This window comes from Bolinopsis microptera, chromosome 8 (genome assembly GCF_026151205.1).
Source record: "Bolinopsis microptera isolate Bmic1 chromosome 8, MBARI_Bmic_1.0, whole genome shotgun sequence".
Classification (NCBI taxonomy): domain Eukaryota; kingdom Metazoa; phylum Ctenophora; class Tentaculata; order Lobata; family Bolinopsidae; genus Bolinopsis; species Bolinopsis microptera.
Genome location: NC_087079.1, coordinates 14881960 through 14905294, shown reverse-complemented (window position 1 = coordinate 14905294; position 23335 = coordinate 14881960). Strand labels below are relative to the sequence as shown.

Below are 23335 nucleotides of genomic sequence, written 5' to 3'. Positions count from 1 at the left end.
CATATCAAAAGTTTCATATATACTAGCCAAGTTCACAAGATATATCCTTGTTATATCAGTATATCACATTACATTACATCACGTTATATCATTTATTATAATGATGAAATTAAAATTTCTTGCTAAATCACGTACTCTTACGAATGGCCAGCACTTTTACTTTTTCTTTTAACCACGTTTTTCTTCTTTCCTTCTCATTCGTGTAAAAATCCCTCTGTTTAGGGTGAAGTAAACTCTTCTCCATCTCAACGGTGAAATGATCACTACCCTCAGCAACCTCTCCTGGTTGGCTCACAGTAATCTGGATAACATGACCCCAGCTACCAGAGTAACCCTAATAATCCTCACCTCACTTCTCATACTACTGGGACTGGCAGGAAACTGTTTCGTGCTGCTTGCCTCTCTCAAGTATCGTGCTATAGATATAGACAGAATCTCTATCTTGCTGATAGAAAACTTAGCAGCAGCTGACTTCCTTATAATTATAATAGAGTTCGTGCCCCTGTTAGTGACACTCATCGCAAATGATTGGGTACTAGGAGATATCATCTGTAGTGTCCAGTCCTACGGTAAGTTCTTACCGTTTGTGGCTGAAACGTTGCTGATAATGGCGATGGCTTGCTATAGAGCACACGTGGTTCTGCATCCACCACTTGTACCAATAAGAGTGGTGTGGTTTTACATTGTGGTGGTTGTAGCCTGGCTGGTACCCGCACTAAATTGTCTTGTCATTCAAGTCAACAAACCAACAGCTCATTTCAGTCCACCGCAACTTACTTGTACTATATCAGGTATTATATGTCAGTCTCGTGATGGAGACAATGTTAATGTTATTATTATTAATCCACTAATGACATCAGTTTCTTATGAACTTATATCATTTTTATCTCTGATTCATTACATCAAACTGATCCTTGTATTTTGACATTTGTTACTTTGTTGGGTATTACAACATAACACAAATTAAATACAGATGTAGCTGACACGGAACTTGACATCTGGTTCGTAGTGTGGGGTGGAGCGACTGCTGCTCTACCAATGATAGTCACAATTACAGCTAACATTATCCTACTTGTCAAAGTTTTTTATATCACAAGAAGTATGGGAGAGGCTCTACCAAACAGAGGTCAGTTAACTTGAAATGCACTGATTGGTCAGCTGTTCGTATTTCTTCACTGAAGTAATTGGTTTAGTCGTTGTCAACAGTTGAATAGTAAATACTGAGTATATCATTCATCTTATGTCCCTCCTCTATGGCAATAGAATCAATCGTCGCTAGTATAAATAATATACATTATACAAATTCCTATAATTTAAATAACAATTACAGGAGCTATAGTAACGATCCTGTGGGTGGGTCTAGCTTTTATCCTGTCCTGGGCCCCCACCCTCGCTATCTGGACAGTTGAAGCTCTACACCTGGAAGTTGTCCCTGTGTGGGGTGTGTTGTTTTCTCGGTACTGTCTTACTATTAACGTGGTCAGCAACCCTGTTATCTACGTGCTTAGTAATAGGAGGTTCAAGCTGTTTGTTATTCAAATTTGGACGGAGCGTGCCCTTAGCTAATTGTGTTATCGTTTTAATACAGGGTGGGCCAAAAGTCAGTGTGCAAACGTTGGGTCTTATTCGCCGTGTTTATATTTGAGAGCTGTTGCTTTGCAGATGGCATACTGTACTTACTGGTTCGAGGATTCCGTCGTCAAAATTTGAAAATTCGAATATTTTAGACCACGCCCATTCAATATTAAAACACCTATATTGTTTTCTCTGAACATGCTGAACGCCTAATTTTTTCAGAGACGGTAGATTATCAAATGTTGCATATGATCTGAAACATGAGGCAAAACGGATTAGAAATGACGAAGTTATCAAGCATTTTGTGTATCTCGTTAACAAAATTGACTGGGTGATTATGTGACACCGTGACACGACACCTTAATTGGGCACCCATTGCTGTCTTATCAAATTCATGTACGTTTGTTAATTGCTCTTGTTATCAGCATCGCACAGCCTTGCTTAAATCGAGTACAACGTGTACATCGCTACTTGTACATAATGAGCTATACATTGGAATCCCTGCATCGATTGGAGAAGGACATTCGGGGAACTTTCGATTCGTTGACTGGAGCAGCTAAGTGTAAAAACATCACTGAAGTTACGAAGCATGTTCTTATGAAAGGGAACAATGTCAGCAAAGACTCACTTGCTGGATTTGTCATGGAATTTGTTAAGATTGTAAACTGCAGCACAGACATTCTTAAATCTGCGTCATCAAATATTGACACTTTGAAATCTGATCAGATTGTAAATCAGAAACTTATGTTGGAGCTTAAGGACGAAATTATTCAGAAGAAGGACAATCATGTTCAGAAAGTTCAGGAGGTCGTCAAAACAGAAGTTAAATCGTTTAGCGACATAGTGAAGCAGAACAGTCCACAGATCCCAGGCAAAACTTTGCAAGCGGCTGTGAAATCAGCAGTTGACAATGATAATCGCAGTCGCTGTGTGATGGTATACGGACTCAGGGAGGATCCTAAAACCAATCTTGATACAGTTGTGGGAGGTATGCTTAGTGAAATTGCTGGAGCAGAAAAACCCTTCGTGAGGGAATGTTACCGTCTGGGAACTGCGAAGCCTGGCCAACATCGTCCAGTCAGAGTTTGCTTCAGCCGATCAGACTCAGTTTCTGTTGTGCTCAGTAATGCTAAGAACTTGAAGCAGTCGTCACAGTTCAATAAAACATTTCTGAGTCCTGATCGATCTCCTGAGGAGAGGCTGATACGGAGAAAACTTGTTGAATCTTTAAAAGCAAAGATGGAGAAAGAGCCAGAAAAGTATCACTTCATACGAGGAGGAGAGATCTGCACCACTGAAAGAAAAGTGACCCCGCAACACAGCACGGAAAAGAAGACGATTCCACAACACTCAGGATTCTCGATTCCGCAACATTCAGGATTCTCCACTTCGAGTAATCGTGCTGCTGGCCTCAACAAATCTTTTACGCAGGCCCCATGGATTCCAGGAACACTGTCCATTAGTACTCCGATGAAAAAGCGATGAATGTCGATTTGCCGTGATTCTAGCTTTGTGTGTTATTGTGTGATTTCAATGCACGGCAATGAAGGGACTCAGGTACCACGATCTGGCAGACAAACATGTCTGAACAGACATAGCGAGTCAGATCTGGTTCAGGAAATTTTATCGTTAAAGAGATATTCATATTTCATATGAATCAATACTCAGGTTTCTAATTTTGGACTCGCCCGGGGTTTGATTATGATACTTTGAGGAATGATGTTTTTGCTGACATTTGATTTATAAGTTGATTTCAAATCCCCTATGGGTACCAGAAATACTGGTTTCACAACAACAACAATTCCCATAATGTTTAAAGGGGTAGTTAACGGGGTCACCTTATCACGTGATTAGGTAAACCAATCACCTGATCACACGTAATGAATTAACTCGTTATGCTTCATATCTCGGTCATATGAGAAGCTACAGTTCTAATTCTTTTAGGACAAACGTAATTCGAATGGCCAAACACAATTCAATAACATTTAGCTTGATCCGACTATGCAAACTATCAAATAAATGTGAAAATGAACCTCCATTTGAAAAAAATGAACGCGAATATTTTTCGAGTTGACAAATTCCTCGAACCAGTGGTGATACTAAGTCATACCAGAAGGAAGTATTTCAATTGGGCACTCAGTGACTGAGCTATTAAGGCCAACGTTTGCACACTGACTTTTGGCCCACCCTGTACATTCGTGAAGACCCCTTCCCCAAGTCCGAACCTCTTCATTTAACCTATCTTGAGAGATTTTTATGGAGAAGGCTTTCAATTGCAATAAGACATTTCAACATCAAATTCTTACATCTGAACTTTTGAGTTGTAATAGTAATAGAATGTGTTTGTGTTAATTATACAGATTGGTTTGGGGTGATTCGGAATCAGCGTCCGAAAATACATCGATTCAAGTTGGTTTCAACTGTCGGGCGCCCTTTTAGAAAAATCTCGAAGAGTGTAGCATGTAGAGTGATTTAGCACACTCGGATTTGCTGCCCACTAAATAGAATGCACGATTCTTTCCGTTTACAAATTATAACACAAAAAACAGGACACTAAATTGAAACAAGTGTTATGATCTTCCCGTAAGGTTAAACTATAAATCCAAAAAATTTGAAAAATTCAAGTTATGTTTAAGGTTGTCGTGGGACTGGGAGGTTCCTGCTAAATATTATATATAAATAATATAAAATATAAATAATATACATTTTTTTATAGGCTAGGTTCTCCGTATAAACATGAATTTAAGGCGATATTTTAATCATATAAATATAATTATAATGCTACTTATACTCGCTTCGCAAATTGAAATAATGAAACCAGGAAAATTTAAAGTTAACGTTAAAATTCTAAGTAAAAGTTCGCGTACATAGTTTAACTTTACATGCTTTACAGTTACTTATCCACCATCTGCTATCGCTACAAAATTTGTTAATGTAAAAATAAAGATGCGGCGGAATGACAGGCTGAGCGCCGCCCAATGGCGTAACAAAGGGCACCGCCGACCCCGTCGTTTGACTTTGACTATGAATGTGGGACAAATTTTTAAAACTTTTACAGGCGTATCCTCTAAAAAATCATGATCATCTATTTTGTCCAATTTTAGCGAGGGGTGCTAAAAAGGGGGGCGGGCGCCAACGGGGGGGGGGGGGGGGGGGGGGGGGGGGGGGGGGCTTTTTAAGCGGGGGGGGGGGGGGGGGGCGCCAACAGGCAAAGTTACGCCACTGGAGCCGCCCAGTAAAGGGAACCGAGCGAGAGACTAGCAGAGAAGGTAACCAAACTTGGTCATCATGGAACGTCATGCATTTTACCATTTATTATGATCAACTCTAGTCTTAAGATACGTGTACTTCCTATAATAAGCTCTATTGTGCTTAACCCACCCTTCACTAGAGAATAATTTAGCTGAAGTATGGTTGTCAATAGTTATAGATATGGTTACAAATGGTCCAAAACTAAAGGTATCCTTAATGGTGTTGTACATTTTCCTAAGAATGATTCTAGCAAGGCCCTTCCTACGGTGAGAGAGTGAGACATGCAATTGTCCGACAGTTCCGTCAGAATAAACATTGATCCAGCCAACTGGAATCTCTTCACTTTCATGAAATATGGCAACATGTTCATTATCTTCGTTCTGAGGTGTGTCTCCGAGATCTTGAGTCCAGATTCTTGCAAGAAACTCCACATGTTTGTTTTGAAGTTTTCCGAATCTGTATCCGTCTGGTAAATCAGGGATTACTTCAGAGATGATCGCGGTACTCGGGTTTGGTAAATACAAATAAACTTCATCTTTCACAGCGTATTTATTATTCGATACTTCGTTGAATTTGTTGAAAAACGTATCCATAAACCTTTCTGACTGCAAAGAAAGGATTACCATATCCACGTTCTTCATTTTAGCTATAATCTCTGGCCTAAAAACTAGTTCACAAAACTCAGTGACTTCAGCTGAATTAGAACGTTTGTCACAGTGAACATTTACTGCGCCAATCCCTCTCATATGAGAAGACGAGCCATAAATCACAGAGAAGTAAAGCCCACTTTCGGATCGATAAGATTCGATGCAAACCGTCTCTTCTTCTGCATTTAACCATTTCTTTTCAATGTAACGAAGAGCCTGCTTGTAGAGTAGATTCTCATCCACAGAGATTTCGGACGAAGACAGAATTTTACATTTTTCCATGATATCGTTAATTACTAACTTTGTAGCGTCTGAAGATTTGGGAGATGTAAGATTAAGAAATTTAGTCATTTAGTGACAATAGTGCTGTACTAAAACTGACAATATCACACAAACATAGGCGTACTCAAAACACAAAACGCGATAAATCAAAATTATATAGCAAATAATCGCGAGCAAATAATCGCGAGCAAATAATCGCTGCATTATTCGCCAAATCAGCGGCACATTAGGCAATGTTAGGCACTGAAATGTTACCTATAAAGTATACCCCTGACTCCTTACCTGAGCTGAGTCTAAGACCAGCTTGAAGTTGAACTTGTAGGTACATGATCTGAATCAACTGTCCCCAGATGCAACATATTGATATAGTGCGATGGCACTATTGACCTAAAACCGCACTTTTTCGCAACAACTGGGGATCGGACAGTTGATCCAGATAGTATCAGATTTGGTAGTCGTACCGCTGTGAAGAAAATATCGATATGACCATAACTATGATTAGGGTCAAACGTTTTTCATGACATAACATCGAAAACATCATAAAATTAAAGCAAGTACATATATATTAATATTATTAGTTAACATTCATATTATTGTCAACATCCTGACACAAAGCAGTGTTTTTGCCTGCAAGAAACCGAACAGGACCTTTTTCCCAACAATATGAGTATGAGTGCTTCAACAGCACAAGAAAAGGCTCTTGATCGGGTGAATTTGCATCGGGGTACAATGTACATCGCTCAAATTCAAAACGAGTAAAGCTAGTCAAAACAAATTGCCCTGACCTCCAAGCTATTACTTTCTATCCCAATGATATGGAAAACAAGTTCAACATCATCAATGTCTACGACTCACCAGAGCAGTCGTCGTACAAATCAAAACGTTAGGCTAGAAATGCATCCCCTTATACATTATATGAAAACTTTAAAGCACCTCCTCGACTTCAAAGCTCAAAACCCCAATCTTGTCAAGATCTTGCTGGTGGGCGACCTAAAAGCTCGTACTGGAAACACCAACTTCGACTTTAAAGAACCAGATGAAATCCCCTCCAGCCATACAAAAACTAGCGGGAGAGTAAGCAAGGATCAAGTACTTAACCCCAGGGGTAACCTATTGTTAGATTTCCTCGCTCGTATAATGGACTATCGCTACTAAACGGTAACACACTGGGAGACATCTTTGGGGAATATACCTCTGTCAACTGTAGTTGATATGGCAGTCACACCTGAATTGTTGAAATCAGTGCTGTCATGCCAAGTGCAGAATCTTAACAAATTCTCTGACCACAAGCCGTGCATCTGCAAAACAAATCACAAACACAACTTGGTAGTTGGTTGATGCAGAGGATCTACTTGAAACACTAGAAGACGCACCTACAAGTACAATATACAAATGGGATAATGAGGACGAGAAACTTCAATTTCAGTTTCATGCGATCCAGAATTCGCCAGAATTCGTTCAGAAAATAACCCTAATCGCGGAAACCCAGTGCACAGACAGAAAACAAGTTTTGTGTCTTAATGAAGAACTCGAATCTATCTTCCAAGACATTGCCGATGTAATTCTTCCGACAAAGGGGAACAAGCCAGATAGGAAAATAGTGGGCGGAAAAAGAAAAAGGAGACAAAGGATGAAGCCCAAAACTCCGTGGTTTGATGTCAGTTGCATAAATCAAAATGGCAAGCGGGAGTTGAACAAACTGTCCAAAAGTTACGGCAAAAATACTGCGAATCAAAAACTAGCAGAGACTCTTACTATGAAAGATGACGATCATATCGGAAACTCATAAAACTTTAAAAATCTGCATTCATAGAGGACCTTTGTAATTGTAGTGACATCAAACAATTACAAAGCAAAAATATATAATAAACTGGGACCGTTTCAAGAGGTTTAAAGAAATAAAGACAAATGGAAGCAAACTGGACGTCTTTAGTATGCTTAGCTTCAGCAATTCAAATTCTTCAAAGAGTTGTATAGTACACTATCTATCGGCCCAAAGAAAATAAAACAGCTACAAGATGAAATGGCCAGAGATGCCACCCAGCAAACACTCACAGAAATCCTAAACCAAGACATCAGCTCCAAAGAAGGGAAGGCAGTGTCAGAAGACTTAATCCCAAACGAATTTCTTAAACTCTCTGGAAAAAATATGCAACGTGCGCTATCTGCATCACTCCAACCAATGTTTAGCACACAGAGTTTACCCTGGGGGACATCAGAGGAAGCGTAATTGAATTTATTATTCAATTCTGGGAGTTGTATCATGATCATCAATTTATTTCTGACAATGACCTAATGTCCCGTACCTTACCTACTGAGTTACTGAGTACTAATTTACTAAGGAAGCAAATTAATAGCAAATATAAAATAGCAATTCATATAATAATTTGATTAAATTACTGGGAGTTTGGAAGCAGTTGACTAATATTGTATAGATTACATTCAGTAGTCTGTAGCAAAACCAATTATGTCATCCACTTTGAAATTGTTGTTGATAGTACTACTTTCACTTCGGTCGACCGAGCGATAAGTCTTATCGCAGCTCATGTTGTAAATATCTGCGTGTACGTGGTACGGCCAATATCATGGATCTAAGAATATTCCCGTAGAAACGTCTTCCGCCCCGAGATTTGAGACCTGGAACGGCTCAAGGGACCCCTTAGAAACAAATTTGGCTTGGTAGAATTTCTGAATATGGGGCAGTTTTGAGCAATTGACCACGCCCTTTTTTTGCGCTTTCGCGAACGCTAAACGGAAACCCAGATATCTCCGACTCCACTTCTGATTGGAGAAAAGAGATCAACTTGGGTATGAAAATAGTCAGAATCATCACATTTAGGGGGGTAGAACATGGTTTCAAAGTCCTCACACTTAAGCTTGACGAGTTATATGACCACGCCTTTTTGCAGTCTCGCGAGTATGTGGTATGGAGCAGGGACAAAAGGATTTCGCGATTAATTTGGCCAAAATTCGCGATACCGCGATTTCTAACGACTATACATTAAACTATACATAAAATTTGTCGCAAATTAAATAATGGGAAAAAATCGTGATTACGTACATGCCGCGATTTCCTTTTGTCCCTGGTATGGGGTAACAATTTGAATTATCACACTTATTTCAGGATGTCTCAGCTTCTGATTGGAGTTAAGCGCTCATCTTGAGCATACACTTACAAATGGTCAGAATCATCACATTGAGTGGGGTAGAGCATAGTTTCAAAGTCTACAGACTTCAGGTTGTTGAGTCAAAACCTAATTTTAGGTTTGGGGAGTGTGCTTTCGGCGGAAATATAACCTGCGCCTTAAAACAATTTTAGGCAGGTCACAGGATGATCAGGCTATTTGTAAAATTTAAGCTCATTTTGATCTCAAAACCGATACTGATAAATAGAGATGATAAAGGAAGTATAAATTCCCATCTGGAATAATAGTAAGGGGAAAAGTGGTCGATTTAAGGGTTCCGTTGGATTTAAATGTTCACAAGGATTTAGCAACGGAATATGGTAGTTAGAACCCCTACGAACATAATTAGACTTGTCACCAATTTTGTATCTCGACAGAAACACCACTTTTTACCACTTTTTACCACCTTTGTACCACCTTTCTAGTTTGCCAAATATCTTTAGTTGTGAACGTCTTAGAAGGCTGGAAATTAACCTAGAATGTTTATCTTATCAAGGAGTGAAACTTTTGTACAAAACATTTTTACATCGGACAATCAGCTAATTGGATAATTACTAATTAGTTAATTACCAAAAAAGTGAAAAATTTTTATTGGCTCAAAATGATTAAAATCGTTTGAAACACGGAGAAATGTAGTTTTTAGAAAAACTTCAAAACTTTTTCACTTCCAAATTTTTTTCGAGACTTGAAAAAATTTCGAAAATTTGAAAAAAAAATTTCCGCCAAAAGTGATCGAATTGCATGAAACGTGGATAAAAATGCTTTGCAGAAAAACTTCGAACCTTTTTAGATTGGGGAATACTAAAATCATCAATATTTGAAGTTGGAGTTCAGTAAATCTCGGCATATTTTAGTAATTAGGAATAGCTTAGCGGAAAGGGCTGAACCTGAAAAACGTTAACCACACAATATTAGAGTTTCATAACTAATTACAATACAGCTTTATCAAATTCCACATAAAGAAACAGCACAAAAGGACCGTTTAAGATCGAACCGATTTTACCTGCTGTATACTATCATTTTATTGATTTCAATGATCAAAACCTCTCTGTACCGTCAATCTTGCCAATCTATACCGGGTATCTGAATGTACCGGACCTCTTCTTTGCCTCTATAATAATTAGACCCAGTTGTGCAAGAAATGCGATTTCTCACAGGGGCTTCTTTTAACTGTGCACCTTTTGTCACTCTCGCAAGAGGCCCGGTATTATAGGGGGGTATAGGAAGTGTAAATATACCTTCCATCATCCACTGTGGCTTTTTTGTGTTGTGAATGCACATTGCACATGCCGCTTCGTTTGCTATGCAAGATACCTCGAATAACCCGCATATGTCATTGCCAGGGTCGGGATAGAGCTGGAGATAGCATTGAGAGGTTGCTAGAAATAACTAGACTTAGAATAAAGTCTAGCTATCAGATTATGATGAAAGGCTGTTAAGCTTAGGGGTGGGCGACAATTGACCCCCCGACAATTGACCCCCGACAATTGACCTCCGACAATTGACCCCCGGAAATATAATTTAATACAATTAATCCTGACCCTGACCCTGACCCTGACCCTGACCCTGACCCTGACCCTGACCCTGACCCTGACCCTGACCCTGACCCTGACCCTGACCCTGACCCTGACCCAGGACCCTAACCCTAACCCTAACCCTAACCCTAACCCTAACCCTAACCCTAACCCTAACCCTAACCCTGTGCGCTGTAGGGTTTCTTTGGACAAGACTAAGGGGGACTAAGAGAAACGAGCACGTTATGAAACTGATTTAAACTATTGTAGCATATTTAACAGTAAGGAATATGGGAGCTAGCTGTTGAACTTCTTTGAAGTGACAAAACTCTCTCAAAATAATACGAGGCTGTGCTGATTAGAGCTGTTTGATTCAGCTTAAATAAACATGTCAAATTATCACGCTTATTTCAGTAATCAATCCTCCGACATCAATCACGGGCATCCGGTATTATCCTCGGGCTTTCCGGTACTAACCTCGGGCAACCCGTCTCAACAATAATTCGATATTCATGCATACAATATCATTATCTGCGCGTCTTGCGGCTTATCAATCACTTTCAAATCATCGAACAACTAGCTCCTAAATTCCGTTATCTTTAAAATTGATCGTTATATCAGTATTTATTTTTATTTTTAGGACTGGGCTTTGGCCGTAATCATTAATGAATCATTTGTCAATTATTTGGTATCGTACTGTGTCATGCTGTTCAAAGAAAGATTCCGCTTATTTGATCAAGTTTGAATGACTTGAGTTCTTTTAAAGAATTTAACACTATTTCAGGATTTGAGATTAAAGGGAGTTTATCATTTTATTGTTCTAGATTCAAATTCTTGTCTTAAAATCAGGAGATGGAATCAGGTACTGTAAAGAAATCAGTCTGGAATCAGTTGGCACAGCTCCACATTCAACTTTACAACTTTTACGTGAAATCTACAAAAACTAAAATTATTAAGAAACTAAAATTAAAATTCAAAATACACATGCGAACTGGATGTCTACAATACTTCCCCGTAGAAAAGCTTAAAAATAAATCCCTCTCTGCAGTCTTTGAAAAATTTGGAAATAGAAGTGGGACCAGTATAGAAATTTAGGGTATTATATGACTTAATTGTAAAATTCTATATATTCAAAGTCGGAACTGTGCAATTATCGGTTCAACTGTCAATCATTGTTTGGGTTGCATTAGGCAGTAAATTCAAGTCTTTAAAAATTATTGTTCAGTTCACTTGCATTCGAGTTTCTTTTGCAATCGAATTTTGTGCTTTTGTACAGTGTCCCAAATTTTTACATGTCCGGACCATCCGAAAAGGGAAAGGTAGAAAGAGGAGAAGAACCAGCGATAGCGAAGAGGTTGATAGGCGTGGCCGGCTCGTGGCTCGTGTCGAGCCTCTGGAACCTGCCGAGGGGAGTAGTGTGTTCACTGCAATGTTATTTTGTTAGTTTGATAGATTGTTGATTGTTACATTGTAGCCGTTTGAGGAGTTTCTTTTGCATTATGTTGCAGGTATCCAGGGTAACCGAGGTCGAAAGACTTCGCAGACTGATCAGTGAGCGACTACAGTGAGCGACTACAGTAACAGAGAAGTGTAGACCCTCAAGCATTTACTACAGGCTCAACAATTTATAGGGTAGTAATTCCTCATTGGAGAGCCATTACTTGAAGGTTCCGTCCAATCTGGTAGAGTCTTTGTTAGTCTTTAGTAGGAGAATCATTGTCATTATCTTTAAGGTCTTTGATGTTTCGAGAGATAACTTACATTTTTTCAGGTCGAAGAAATTACGGGAGAGGTACTGGACATTATCCTTGCTCTCTAACCAGCTCTTCACTTATCAAGTTAATACTAGCGCCAGTGTCTACGAGGGTGTTTACAGTGGTGCCAAACAAATTTGAGTCCAAGTAAACGTGGCCTTCACAAAATTTGACCTGTGAAGATGGAGAGACAGAATCTGAAGCGGTGTTCTCCCTCCCTCCAGGGGAGTGGTGACCTAGTTTTGTGGTACCTCACATGTAGTATTAAAAGGAGCCGAGTAGTTTGCTTGAGGTCGAGGGTTCAGCAGGTCAGGGTTCTGTATACCCACAGGACCGCTGTTTGGAGTATAATGCTGATTACTTGCAGTGTTCTGGTGCGGCTGGTGCACTGGATGGCTGGCTGTTGGTACTGCTGCAGGTGCGTTTGTAGTGGTGAAGCTTCTGTAATTGTAACCGTTATCGTAGCCAGGCTGGTAAGCTGGGCTTTGATAAGGTTCTTGAGGTCTATCATCTTCTTGGTCTCTGTTAGGTCCATTGTAGATGGGTCCTTGTTCCGAGAAATGACCAGGTCTGCTGTTGCCAGGTCTACCATATCTTGGCGATGTGAAGTTAGGTCGTCCTATCTGTCCATTCAATCCACTAGCGCTCCAACTTCCCTCGTCTCTCATCTTTTTACGACAATCTCTTTGAAAGTGGCCATAGTTTCCACAATAGTGACACTGGACGCTGTTGTTTCGTCTTTGGTTTTGGACCACCGAGTAGTTAGGACAACCATTAGCGTAGTGACCATACTGATAGCACTTGTGGCACTGTACTTGGCCTCTTAAGTTGCCCGCATAAGGCTGGTGGTCATATCTGGGATCAGCAGGTTGGCCAAGATTGTGAGAAGACAGCTGATTAATGTACTGCTGGGGATGATAATTTGAGCCTTGTTCAATACCATAGACTTGGTTTTGCTGCACTGTTCTACTTTCTGTTCCATTGCAGCTCTCGTATTGGCCGACGGTATAGTGAGGTAGGCCCAATGGATAATGACTGTGAGGTCTGTTAGCCTGTTCCGCTTCGCCCATGGCCAGCGAGTCATGCCTGTCAATGCTAACTTCGTTTTTAAGAATTGCGACGTGGACATTATCCTCATCACGTAGCAAAGACCTGGCCCTATAAGCTCCGTCCAACTTGACGGCTTTTTCGAGAGCAGTTTTAAAATCTAGCTCAGGTTCGTTTATCAAAGAAACAGCAATTTCATCTCTGTTCAATCCTCCAGTCAGGGCATCTTTTAAAATGGAGTGCATGGCGTCTTGTTCATCAGCAGTGTAACCTAATTTAGCCAGGTCCATAAGTCTTTCTCCGAACTCCGACACTGTTTCATCCAGGTTTTGTTTAGCTTTTTTCAGTTCGTATCTTGCTTTGACCGATTCACTGGGGGAGGTCAAGGCTGTAATCGCCTCTCTACGAAATTCTGCCCAGTCGTCCTTCCTAACTAGGTCATTGGCAATCAAGGCATTTAGTGACTTTTGGTCCAGATAAGTCAGGAAAGTATTAATTGCCTCAGCACCTACAAGGTTCATTATCCTTCGAAAAGGTTCAAAGCTATCGAAATACGAAGTGATGTGCGAAGTGGTCGGGTCAAACGAGTTAGGTCGGCGACTCCCAGCAACTCCAGCTCTGAAGTCAACTTTGGCTTGGTTAGTAGCTTGCACAGCAGCCTCCCTTTGTGCTTGCATAATAAGGTTCTCCACGGCAGCTTTCTTTTCAGTACTCAGCTCAAGTGCTTCAACGGAAGCCATTTTCAATCGATGGAATTATTACCAACTTCGGGATCAGGAGTCTTTAGAACTTCAGTGCCCGGGTTCTCCACCAATTGTGCGCTGTAGGGTTTCTTTGGACAAGACTAAGGGGGACTAAGAGAAACGAGCACGTTATGAAACTGATTTAAACTATTGTAGCATATTTAACAGTAAGGAATATGGGAGCTAGCTGTTGAACTTCTTTGAAGTGACAAAACTCTCTCAAAATAATACGAGGCTGTGCTGATTAGAGCTGTTTGATTCAGCTTAAATAAACATGTCAAATTATCACGCTTATTTCAGTAATCAATCCTCCGACATCAATCACGGGCATCCGGTATTATCCTCGGGCTTTCCGGTACTAACCTCGGGCAACCCGTCTCAACAATAATTCGATATTCATGCATACAATATCATTATCTGCGCGTCTTGCGGCTTATCAATCACTTTCAAATCATCGAACAACTAGCTCCTAAATTCCGTTATCTTTAAAATTGATCGTTATATCAGTATTTATTTTTATTTTTAGGACTGGGCTTTGGCCGTAATCATTAATGAATCATTTGTCAATTATTTGGTATCGTACTGTGTCATGCTGTTCAAAGAAAGATTCCGCTTATTTGATCAAGTTTGAATGACTTGAGTTCTTTTAAAGAATTTAACACTATTTCAGGATTTGAGATTAAAGGGAGTTTATCATTTTATTGTTCTAGATTCAAATTCTTGTCTTAAAATCAGGAGATGGAATCAGGTACTGTAAAGAAATCAGTCTGGAATCAGTTGGCACAGCTCCACATTCAACTTTACAACTTTTACGTGAAATCTACAAAAACTAAAATTATTAAGAAACTAAAATTAAAATTCAAAATACACATGCGAACTGGATGTCTACAACCCTAACCCTAACCCTAACCCTAACCCTAACCCTAACCCTAACCCTAACCCTGACCCAGGACCCTGACCCTAACCCGATCAATTGACTCCAGTGTAATTACATGGGGGGTCAATTGTCGGGGGGTCAATTGTCGTACTAATCCCTAGATTTTGCGACAATTGACGCCAGTGTAATTACATAGGGGGTCAATTGTCGGGGGGTCAATTGTTAGGGGGTCAATTGTAGCGGTACAAAGCTCAGGACGGTGATCTTGATAGGTCGGATAGCTGTACCTGATTGGTTCCAGCCCACCGTGTCGCTTGGAATTAAGTTCTCACCCCACCTCTTCCAAAAATGCAGTTACCAGAGCAGGAAACTCTTCTTCCTCCTCTTCTTTCCACCCAAACACAATCAGGTTCCTGCTCCTCTCCTCCTCTGCAGCCACAATCTTATCTCCTTCTTCGGCGTTTTACTGTTGCAGACTGTATCACTTGCACTGTTCTTTTGCAGTACTCCTGCACTGTTACACTGTAGCTCTGTGTCCCTGACTCCACCGTGGTTTGTACTGCCCCTAAACTGCAATCTTAAGTAACTTTAGTTCCGGCACTCTTTGGCCATTAAAATAACCAACTCCAATGAAACCCCGTGTAGCTACGTTCTGCTACCTCCATGCTAGCACCACCCAGCTACCACCAGTTTATTCTAAGTCTAGCTATTTCTAGCAACCTCTCAATGCTATCTCCAGCTCTATCCCGACCCTGGCAATGACATATGGGGGTTATTCGAAGTATCTTGCATAGCAAACGAAGCGGCATGTGCATTCTCAACACAAAAAAGCCACAGTAGATGATGGAAGGTATATTTACACTTCCTATACCCCCCTATAATACCGGGCCTCTTGCGAGAGTGACAAAAGGTGCACAGTTAAAAGAAGCCCCTGTGAGAAATCGCATTTCTTGCACAACTGGGTCTAATTATTATAGAGGCAAAGAAGAGGTCCGGTACATTCAGATACCCGGTATAGATTGGCAAGATTGACGGTACAGAGAGGTTTTGATCATTGAAATCAATAAAATGATAGTATACAGCAGGTAAAATTGGTTCGATCTTAAACGGTCCTTTTGTGCTGTTTCTTTATGTGGAATTTGATAAAGCTGTATTGTAATTAGTTATGAAACTCTAATATTGTGTGGTTAACGTTTTTCAGGTTCAGCCCTTTCCGCTAAGCTATTCCTAATTACTAAAATATGCCGAGATTTACTGAACTCCAACTTCAAATATTGATGATTTTAGTATTCCCCAATCTAAAAAGGTTCGAAGTTTTTCTGCAAAGCATTTTTATCCACGTTTCATGCAATTCGATCACTTTTGGCGGAATTTTTTTTTTTCAAATTTTCGAAATTTTTTCAAGTCTCGAAAAAAATTTGTAAGTGAAAAAGTTTTGAAGTTTTTCTAAAAACTACATTTCTCCGTGTTTCAAACGATTTTAATTATTTTGAGCCAATAAAAATTTTTCACTTTTTTTGGTAATTAACTAATTGGTAATTATCCAATTAGCTGATTGTCCGATGTAAAAATTTTTCTTATAAAAGTTTTACTCCTTGATAAGATAAACATTCTAGGTTAATTTCCAGCCTTCTACGACGTTCACAACTAAAGATATTTGGCAAACCAGAAAGGTGGTACAAAGGTGGTAAAAAGTGGTAAAAAGTGGTGTTTCTGTCGAGATACAAAATTGGTGACAAGTCTAATTATGTTCGTAGGGGTTCTAACTACCATATTCCGTTGCTAAATCCTTGTGAACATTTAAATCCAACGGAATGCCACTTTTCCCCTTACTAAATGAATGTCCTGTACGTGTGAGTAATCACTGGCGTAAACTTTTGCTGATTTTTTTGCGCGAAAATATTAAATATGTAAGTAGCTATTTGACGCACTTAAATACTTGATCCCAAAGACCAAGTTGTAAGAGTGAAGAGGGGGACTACTCACTAGTTCTACACTTGTAAATTTTAGATAATTGTACAATGTACAATACACAATACAAATCAAACTAACTGACCTAAAGAGGAACAGAATCGAAATTTTCAAGGACAGCTTGTGAAGTAAAATTTTATCAAAATCCACAAGGTCTTTGATGTAATTATACGTTTTAAAATTTGTAATTTGAATTTAACATTGTCGTCGGTGCTCATAAGAAACTGGAAGACGGGAATTATGTTTTTGCACTATATTATTTCACTGAGAACTGAGAACCACTATGTCATCAGAGTGAAATAGTTAAACGGAACATATTATTTAATTCTCAGATCATATTATTATAATTAAATATGAAATAAAACTTCCAACACATTATAGGTACTCAGCACCAAAGTTAAATCTCATATTTTAGAAGAAATGATGGCCTGATAAAAAGGAAATAAAGAATAAAAATGAATTGATAATTTTTGGCATTCATCCAATTTTAACTGTTATTTTAATTATGGAATATGCATATAAAATAAGTATAAATAGTAATCAAATAATATGGTTCACAAGCTTTAGTCAGGTGTTAATCAAGTCATTTGTCTCGTGTTTTGGAGGGAAACCCGCAGATCAAATACTACATGATAAGAATTTTGTGAACACATTATATAAAACTTGTTCTTATTCTCGGGTCTTGAGAAATCTAAATTAAAAATCTCACGAGAATAAAAAAGCAGTCCAACACAATCCAAAACAATTCTCAACCCGTTGCCACTCAGTTATTCATCAAGTCGGTTGATAGTATTAGTGGGATGAGCAATCTTACTTATAATTACCAATTACTATAATTAAGTCTTAGTGATAAGTCTGCCGAGCTGTACACATGATGATCTGGCTTGAAAATAAGCCAAGCTTCTAACAGAGATCAATACCAGTTAGATTATTGTATCCAAGGAAATCACATTTGGGTCTATGAGAGTTTATGAATTCATTCAGCATAGAGCTTATTTTTATTCACTTTTCAGTCAATTTGAACTTTAACCTTGATATAATTAGTCGGTTTGTACTGAATTCCAGCGAGAGTGTCATCTGCATCTCGATTGAAGGGGTTTCTATAATGATAGATCTTCATAGAACAGCTTCTATTGATATTCTTCTTCTCTTTCCTCCATCTAGAGGTGATATGTCCAGCTGACACAAACCCTAGGTTGGACGGTAACCTCCTTTCCTTGCTTCCACATCTTCTTCTAACTCCTCCGCGAACTCTAAAGGATAAGATTGATTAGCTTACGCCTTACATGCATATTAATTTTGTCATAACATCTCTGGACATAAGTTTGGGGCATGTAACCAGGGCATGTTACTAGGGCATGTTACTAGGGCATGTTACTAGGACACGTAACTAAGGGGTGTAACCATGGTAACTAGAAGAAGTTCATACCTGAGCTCGAGGTGTTCCTGTTTTGCTGTTCGAACTTTCCTCTCAGCGATTTCATTGGCAAACAAGGACTCTTCAAACTCTGTCTACGCTTTTTGTACCTGGAAAATCGTAACTTTCATTGCTGTTCATGATATTTATTTGTTTATTACAGAAACTACACACAAAACACAAAAACAACAATGTAATTGTATGCGAATTAATGACAGGAACGCCAATGATTGCAGCATGTTTTAAAATATCTGAAGGTGATGAGCAAGGCTAAGATGAAAAACAGTTAAGATGCAAAATCACTCGACAAAATAACTAATTACACTTGATTTCCAAAGGATGAAAAATGATTCTAAATGAAATATGGAAACAAGCTGGTACAAAGAACCGTTGATCTAAGGATATCAAACACAAAATAACATCACAGGAATAAACTTCAAACCTACATCTCTCCTCAAACTGCACAAAAAGTATTGATAAAACAAAATATGTGCTAAAGCCGAACGTAACACTGATGTTAAAGTTTCCCCACTAAACACTCATGTTAAAGTTGCATCACATGACCACGACACACAATTGCCCCTCACTTGTCAGGATTGAGCAGACTATCATTTTGCTCAAAGTTGTCCTTAACCGTCCCGAATGATTTTACCCTCTGAATGTCCACGTCTGTCTTCTTGACTTTCTTCCCATCGGATGGGTTCCATGAAACTGGCCTGGAATCTCTATCACTCGACTCACTATGAACGGAAAATAGTGTTGGACATGTTCTCACTCTTATCGCATAGAAAACTCAAAATACTTATCTCACAAAAAAACTAGCTCAGAAGATCATAAACTTGCCTGAACAAGTCCAACTTATACCACAAACATAAAGAAAATGTGTATCCAAACTTAGCACTCTCCTCCCTTACTCCAGCCCAACAAACCTCTCTATCTCAGCTATTCTCGGGATGGCCGGATCTCTTATCTCCTCTTCACTCGTGAACCGCTCCAAATCAGGAGTCGCGTAGTCCTCGGCTCTGGACTCCCCGTCAGACTCGGAGTCCCAGCTGAGCCGTTTCAAGTCCTGTAACTCTCGACCACTGGTCGGTGTACTGTTACACGGTTAAGTTATGACTCGTTATTAAACGTTCGGAGTGCGAATACAGTTTTACTTGTGTTTCCATTTATGAATAACTCTTAACTGTACAGCGCAAGGAACAATTTAATGGTGACTAACGGATGTGAGTAAATTTCCCACAAGTAAATACCTGGAATCAGTGCTGTCAGGACGGTCTTCAGTCGTGAGTTCTGGCGCTGAAGGTTCCTTTATCCGGGAACGGTCCAGGAACGGATCATCATCAGAGGCAGTTGGACTAGTTGGAGACATGCTAGTTGGAGACATGCTAGCTGGAGACATGCTGCCCTCCTGCTGAGTTGCTTCCCCACTTTCAGGGACAACTCCCCGGGGAGGTTTGATGACGTCACAAGGAGTAGGGGGAGTTGTGTCTGGTGCTGCCTCTTTCTCAGACTCAGAGAACGTCATGAGTGGTGGAGATGTTGTCGGTGTCGATACTAGATCAAAGCTATCCTGAGAGGTATTAATAGTAGTTTTAAATTTATGGGAAAATAACTCTATTTAATTCTTTTGAGATATCAAGGAGAACAGTCTTGTAAACAATTTTACTGAAATAAACTGTGACAACAGATAAACCAACAATATGCCAAACAATTAGGATAAGAAATACTGGGAGCAGTGAGTTCTAACCTTGGAGTCCGGTTCACTACTTGATGGAGGAGGAGGTGGAGAGGTAGATGGAGGGAAGAGAGGGGAGTCCTCAGCTTTCTCCTTAGGACCCCCAGTCTTGGGGCTCCTCCTAAACCGACCGGTGGTGGTGCTAGTGTTGTGAAGGTTGGTGCTGTAGGTGGGAGCGGTGGTGGCTGGTGGTATGACTGTTCCCATGTTGCCGCGGTCCTTAAACTGGGATACGCTGTGGTTGCTGGGCGTGTTGCCGCGACTCCCTTTAATGCTGATGGAGGTGGTGGTTGTGCTGTTCAGCCGTTAGTTCTCACGAAACCAAGATAATTAATTTGAAAAGATTGTCGAGAGATTTGATGAAATCATTTTTAACTGCAGTAAATATTTAATGTTATCAGAACATGAATAAATCAGTGGTGAATAGTGCAAATCAGGTACTATAAATGTGCTGTAATAACCAACATAGAGCTAACATTAAATGTGCTGTAATAACCAACATAGAGCTAACATTAAATGTGCTGTAATAACCAACATAGAGCTAACATTAAATGTGCTGTAATAACCAACATAGAGCTAACATTAAATGTGCTGTAATAACCAACATAGAGCTAACAATGTGCTGTAATAACCAACATAGAGCTAACATTAAATGTGCTGTAATAACCAACATAGAGCTAACATTAAATGTGCTGTAATAACCAACATAGAGCTAACATTAAATGTGCTGTAATAACCAACATAGAGCTAACATTAAATGTGCTGTAATAACCAACATAGAGCTAACATTAAATGTGCTGTAATAACCAACATAGAGCTAATATTAAATGTGCTGCGAAGGTTCCCCGGGGTTGCTTCAGAAGACAGTTGTGTCAAATCTGAATTATCTAGAGATCGGAATCGAGGAGAGAATAAGAGAGTAATCAGGTAGCGGCGAATCTCACTCGAAATTGAAGCGGTCCTCAACAGCATATCCACTATCCGGACTGTCGATTGATCCTTGTCTCTTGAGAGTGACAGGGATGCCCATAATACTGCACACTGGGTTGTAGACACCGTCTTGTGGTTTCACTGGCTCGCTGATTATCGGCCTCTTGGAGACAGAGTGGCTGTGGCTGGTGGTGTCCTTTTTCAACCAGCTGGTAGTGGAACTGACGGGACACCAGGTTTAAGGAGGGGGAGTGCTTCACAAAGTTATAAACTGGAAACTTAGTATCACTCTTCACACACTCTGGCACTCACTCACATTTACACTCACTCACATTTACACTCACTCACATTTACACTCACTCACTCACCTAACATTTCGTTCCTAAACTAGGTGATAATCTCTACAGTGGAAATGTTAACATTATATTATACAGAAAAACTTACCTGAAACTCTTGAACCAAGCATTCCTGACATCTGGTTTAGAAGCACAGTGGAAGTAGAAAATCAGGATACCCTGAAAAATTAAAAATTAAATTAAGTTGTGAAGAATACAAATGTGCAATTTGTGCATATCAAATCGTATGTAACTGAAAGATATTAGAGCTCAGGTTAGACTAAGAATCATAAAAAGAGCTAACCTGGGAAATGTTTGCGATTGTGAATATATACTGGAAGACAAGACCGGAGGGACCATCGATAGTGAAGGCACCAGCAATCCACCCCAGTCCCATGAGGGCCATGAGACATAGCACGGCTCGCAGTTGGGTCAAACTGTCCATCTTCTTCTGGGAACCGGCCTGAAGTTGTTTTTGTCATTCGATAGTCAAGGAAACTCTCGATTTGTCGATCAGATTGTACTATGCAAGAATTCAGAAGGTTAGATACAATTTAGCTAATTTTAATAATTCATGTCGGCACAAATAACTCACATTCTTTCTCCAGAATATCTGCTTTATGACGAAAGCGAATATGACAGTGTTTGCTAGCAGCATCAAGATGACAGGTCCTACGAATGCCACTAGACTTGGCACGTACGTTAACCAGCAACTGAGCGGGAGCAAAGGTTAATGTCAAAATCTATATTTTAAAGCAATAAAACACAATATAATCATATTCTCATTTTGTTAAAAATAAAACCTTGACCAGTTTCTTTGTCCACAGATTAACAAATAAATCCATCGAGCACGTGACTTACTAGCGATCTCCGACGTAAGTTGGGTAGTCAGTAGTGAAGTTGATGGTAAGTGAAGCTGTGACCACCGCAGCCGGGAAACCTGGAATGAGTTGCTATTAGAGGCGTGCAATTATCACTATCGTTAACTTGAGTAAAATAAAAGTAAGTCATCAATGTTAAAATATGGTCCAAATTGTATAAATAACAGAACCGTTAAGTAAGAGCAGAAACACAAACAATAACATACTTAGAAAGATCTATATACTTGCAGTTTCATGCAAATTTTCTTTAGAGGAAAAAGAACTAAGCGACTTCGCGGCGTCAAAACATTAATTTCAAACAAGCGTTATACTATTACTAATTAGGGCTCTTATTTCAAGTATTTTTCGAGGAGTAACTTTTACGGGGGAGTCTCTTCCTGTTGCGGTCCAACTCTAGAAATCCGCCTCAGTGCGGAAAACAAAGATCGAAGAGTTTCTCGAGACTTTGGTGTGAGGCAAATAAAAACGATCGGATTCCAAACTGAGGATAATAATGGAAACATGGCAGTAACCGAATATGCAATCCAACCCTCCCTTTCAGTTGTTAATTCATCATTGCTTCCATGTAACATCATGAAAAATAGATATGAAATTGGGGTACCGAAAAACAACCCATAGATTAGACTGAACAAATTTGTTAGCAAAACTTTGACTGCACCTGCAGTTCGGCCTCTAGCTTGGATTTCCTCTGATTTCCTCATTTGAAAAAGTGTAACTGCGGTAATGACTGAAGCAAAAGTTGCCAATATTTCCACAATACCAAGAGGTATAAATGAGATGTGGAGAGAAATGATCCCCACTCTCTCCAAGGCTCCTTCTGATTCTCCGATTTCAAAACCGTAGGGGTTTACAGCTGTTGCAACAAATCTAGCCGGATAAAATTGTTTCTCACTTAAAGGAGACAAGCAAAGAAATGAAAACGCTGCCCCATTAGTTACAACTGCCAAAACCAAGATGAACAACACGCGGGATTTTCTGACATGATAAAACGGATATTTTATCTGGATGGTTCGGACGATCGTTAAGACCCCAGTTGTCATGAAAACAATACTGTTGAGCAGGCCAGCGGCAGTGGTTATACTTATAGCTAGAGATGTTGATGTTACTTCGGTATAACAGTTCTGAGGTTGTCTGGGAACTGATTCATTTTCAGTGCAGTTCATTTCCTCTAGATTGATAGTGGCTGC

The 23335-nt window shown here is 39.7% G+C and overlaps 2 protein-coding genes across 5 annotated transcripts in view; one reads left to right on the top strand and one right to left on the bottom strand.

The window, feature by feature from the left end:
- The first annotated feature begins 223 nt into the window (after nt 1–223).
- LOC134820183 (melatonin receptor type 1B-like) lies at nt 224–1566 on the top strand. The gene is made up of 3 exons (XM_063830404.1): nt 224–791; nt 974–1126; nt 1331–1566. The coding sequence occupies exons 1-3, from the start codon at nt 257–259 to the stop codon at nt 1564–1566; spliced, it is 924 nt and encodes a 307-aa protein (XP_063686474.1). The 5' UTR covers nt 224–256.
- A 16225-nt stretch (nt 1567–17791) lies between these two features.
- The window catches only part of LOC134819343 (uncharacterized), a 140958-nt gene continuing 135414 nt past the window's right edge, over nt 17792–23335 (bottom strand). For all 4 annotated transcript variants that reach the window (XM_063829263.1, XM_063829260.1, XM_063829264.1 and 1 more), the window contains exons 38-46: nt 22129–22207; nt 21863–21980; nt 21572–21730; nt 21377–21447; nt 20947–21153; nt 20015–20276; nt 19518–19837; nt 18277–18374; nt 17792–18100 (exon numbers count right to left, since the gene is read on the bottom strand). In XM_063829263.1, the coding sequence (XP_063685333.1) occupies nt 18039–18100; nt 18277–18374; nt 19518–19837; nt 20015–20276; nt 20947–21153; nt 21377–21447; nt 21572–21730; nt 21863–21980; nt 22129–22207 (1376 nt within the window). In that variant the 3' untranslated portion in view covers nt 17792–18038. The remainder of the gene's footprint in view (nt 18101–18276; nt 18375–19517; nt 19838–20014; nt 20277–20946; nt 21154–21376; nt 21448–21571; nt 21731–21862; nt 21981–22128; nt 22208–23335) is intronic.

What these genes read in the sequence shown, in the direction of transcription:
- LOC134820183 (XM_063830404.1), top strand. Translation starts at nt 257, where the DNA reads ATGATCACTACCCTCAGCAACCTCTCCTGGTTGGCTCACAGTAATCTG. An exon ending in ACTTACTTGTACTATATCAG is followed by an intron (nt 792 to 973) that starts GTATTATATGTC and finishes AATTAAATACAG; the next exon opens with ATGTAGCTGACACGGAACTT. An exon ending in AGAGGCTCTACCAAACAGAG is followed by an intron (nt 1,127 to 1,330) that starts GTCAGTTAACTT and finishes TAACAATTACAG; the next exon opens with GAGCTATAGTAACGATCCTG.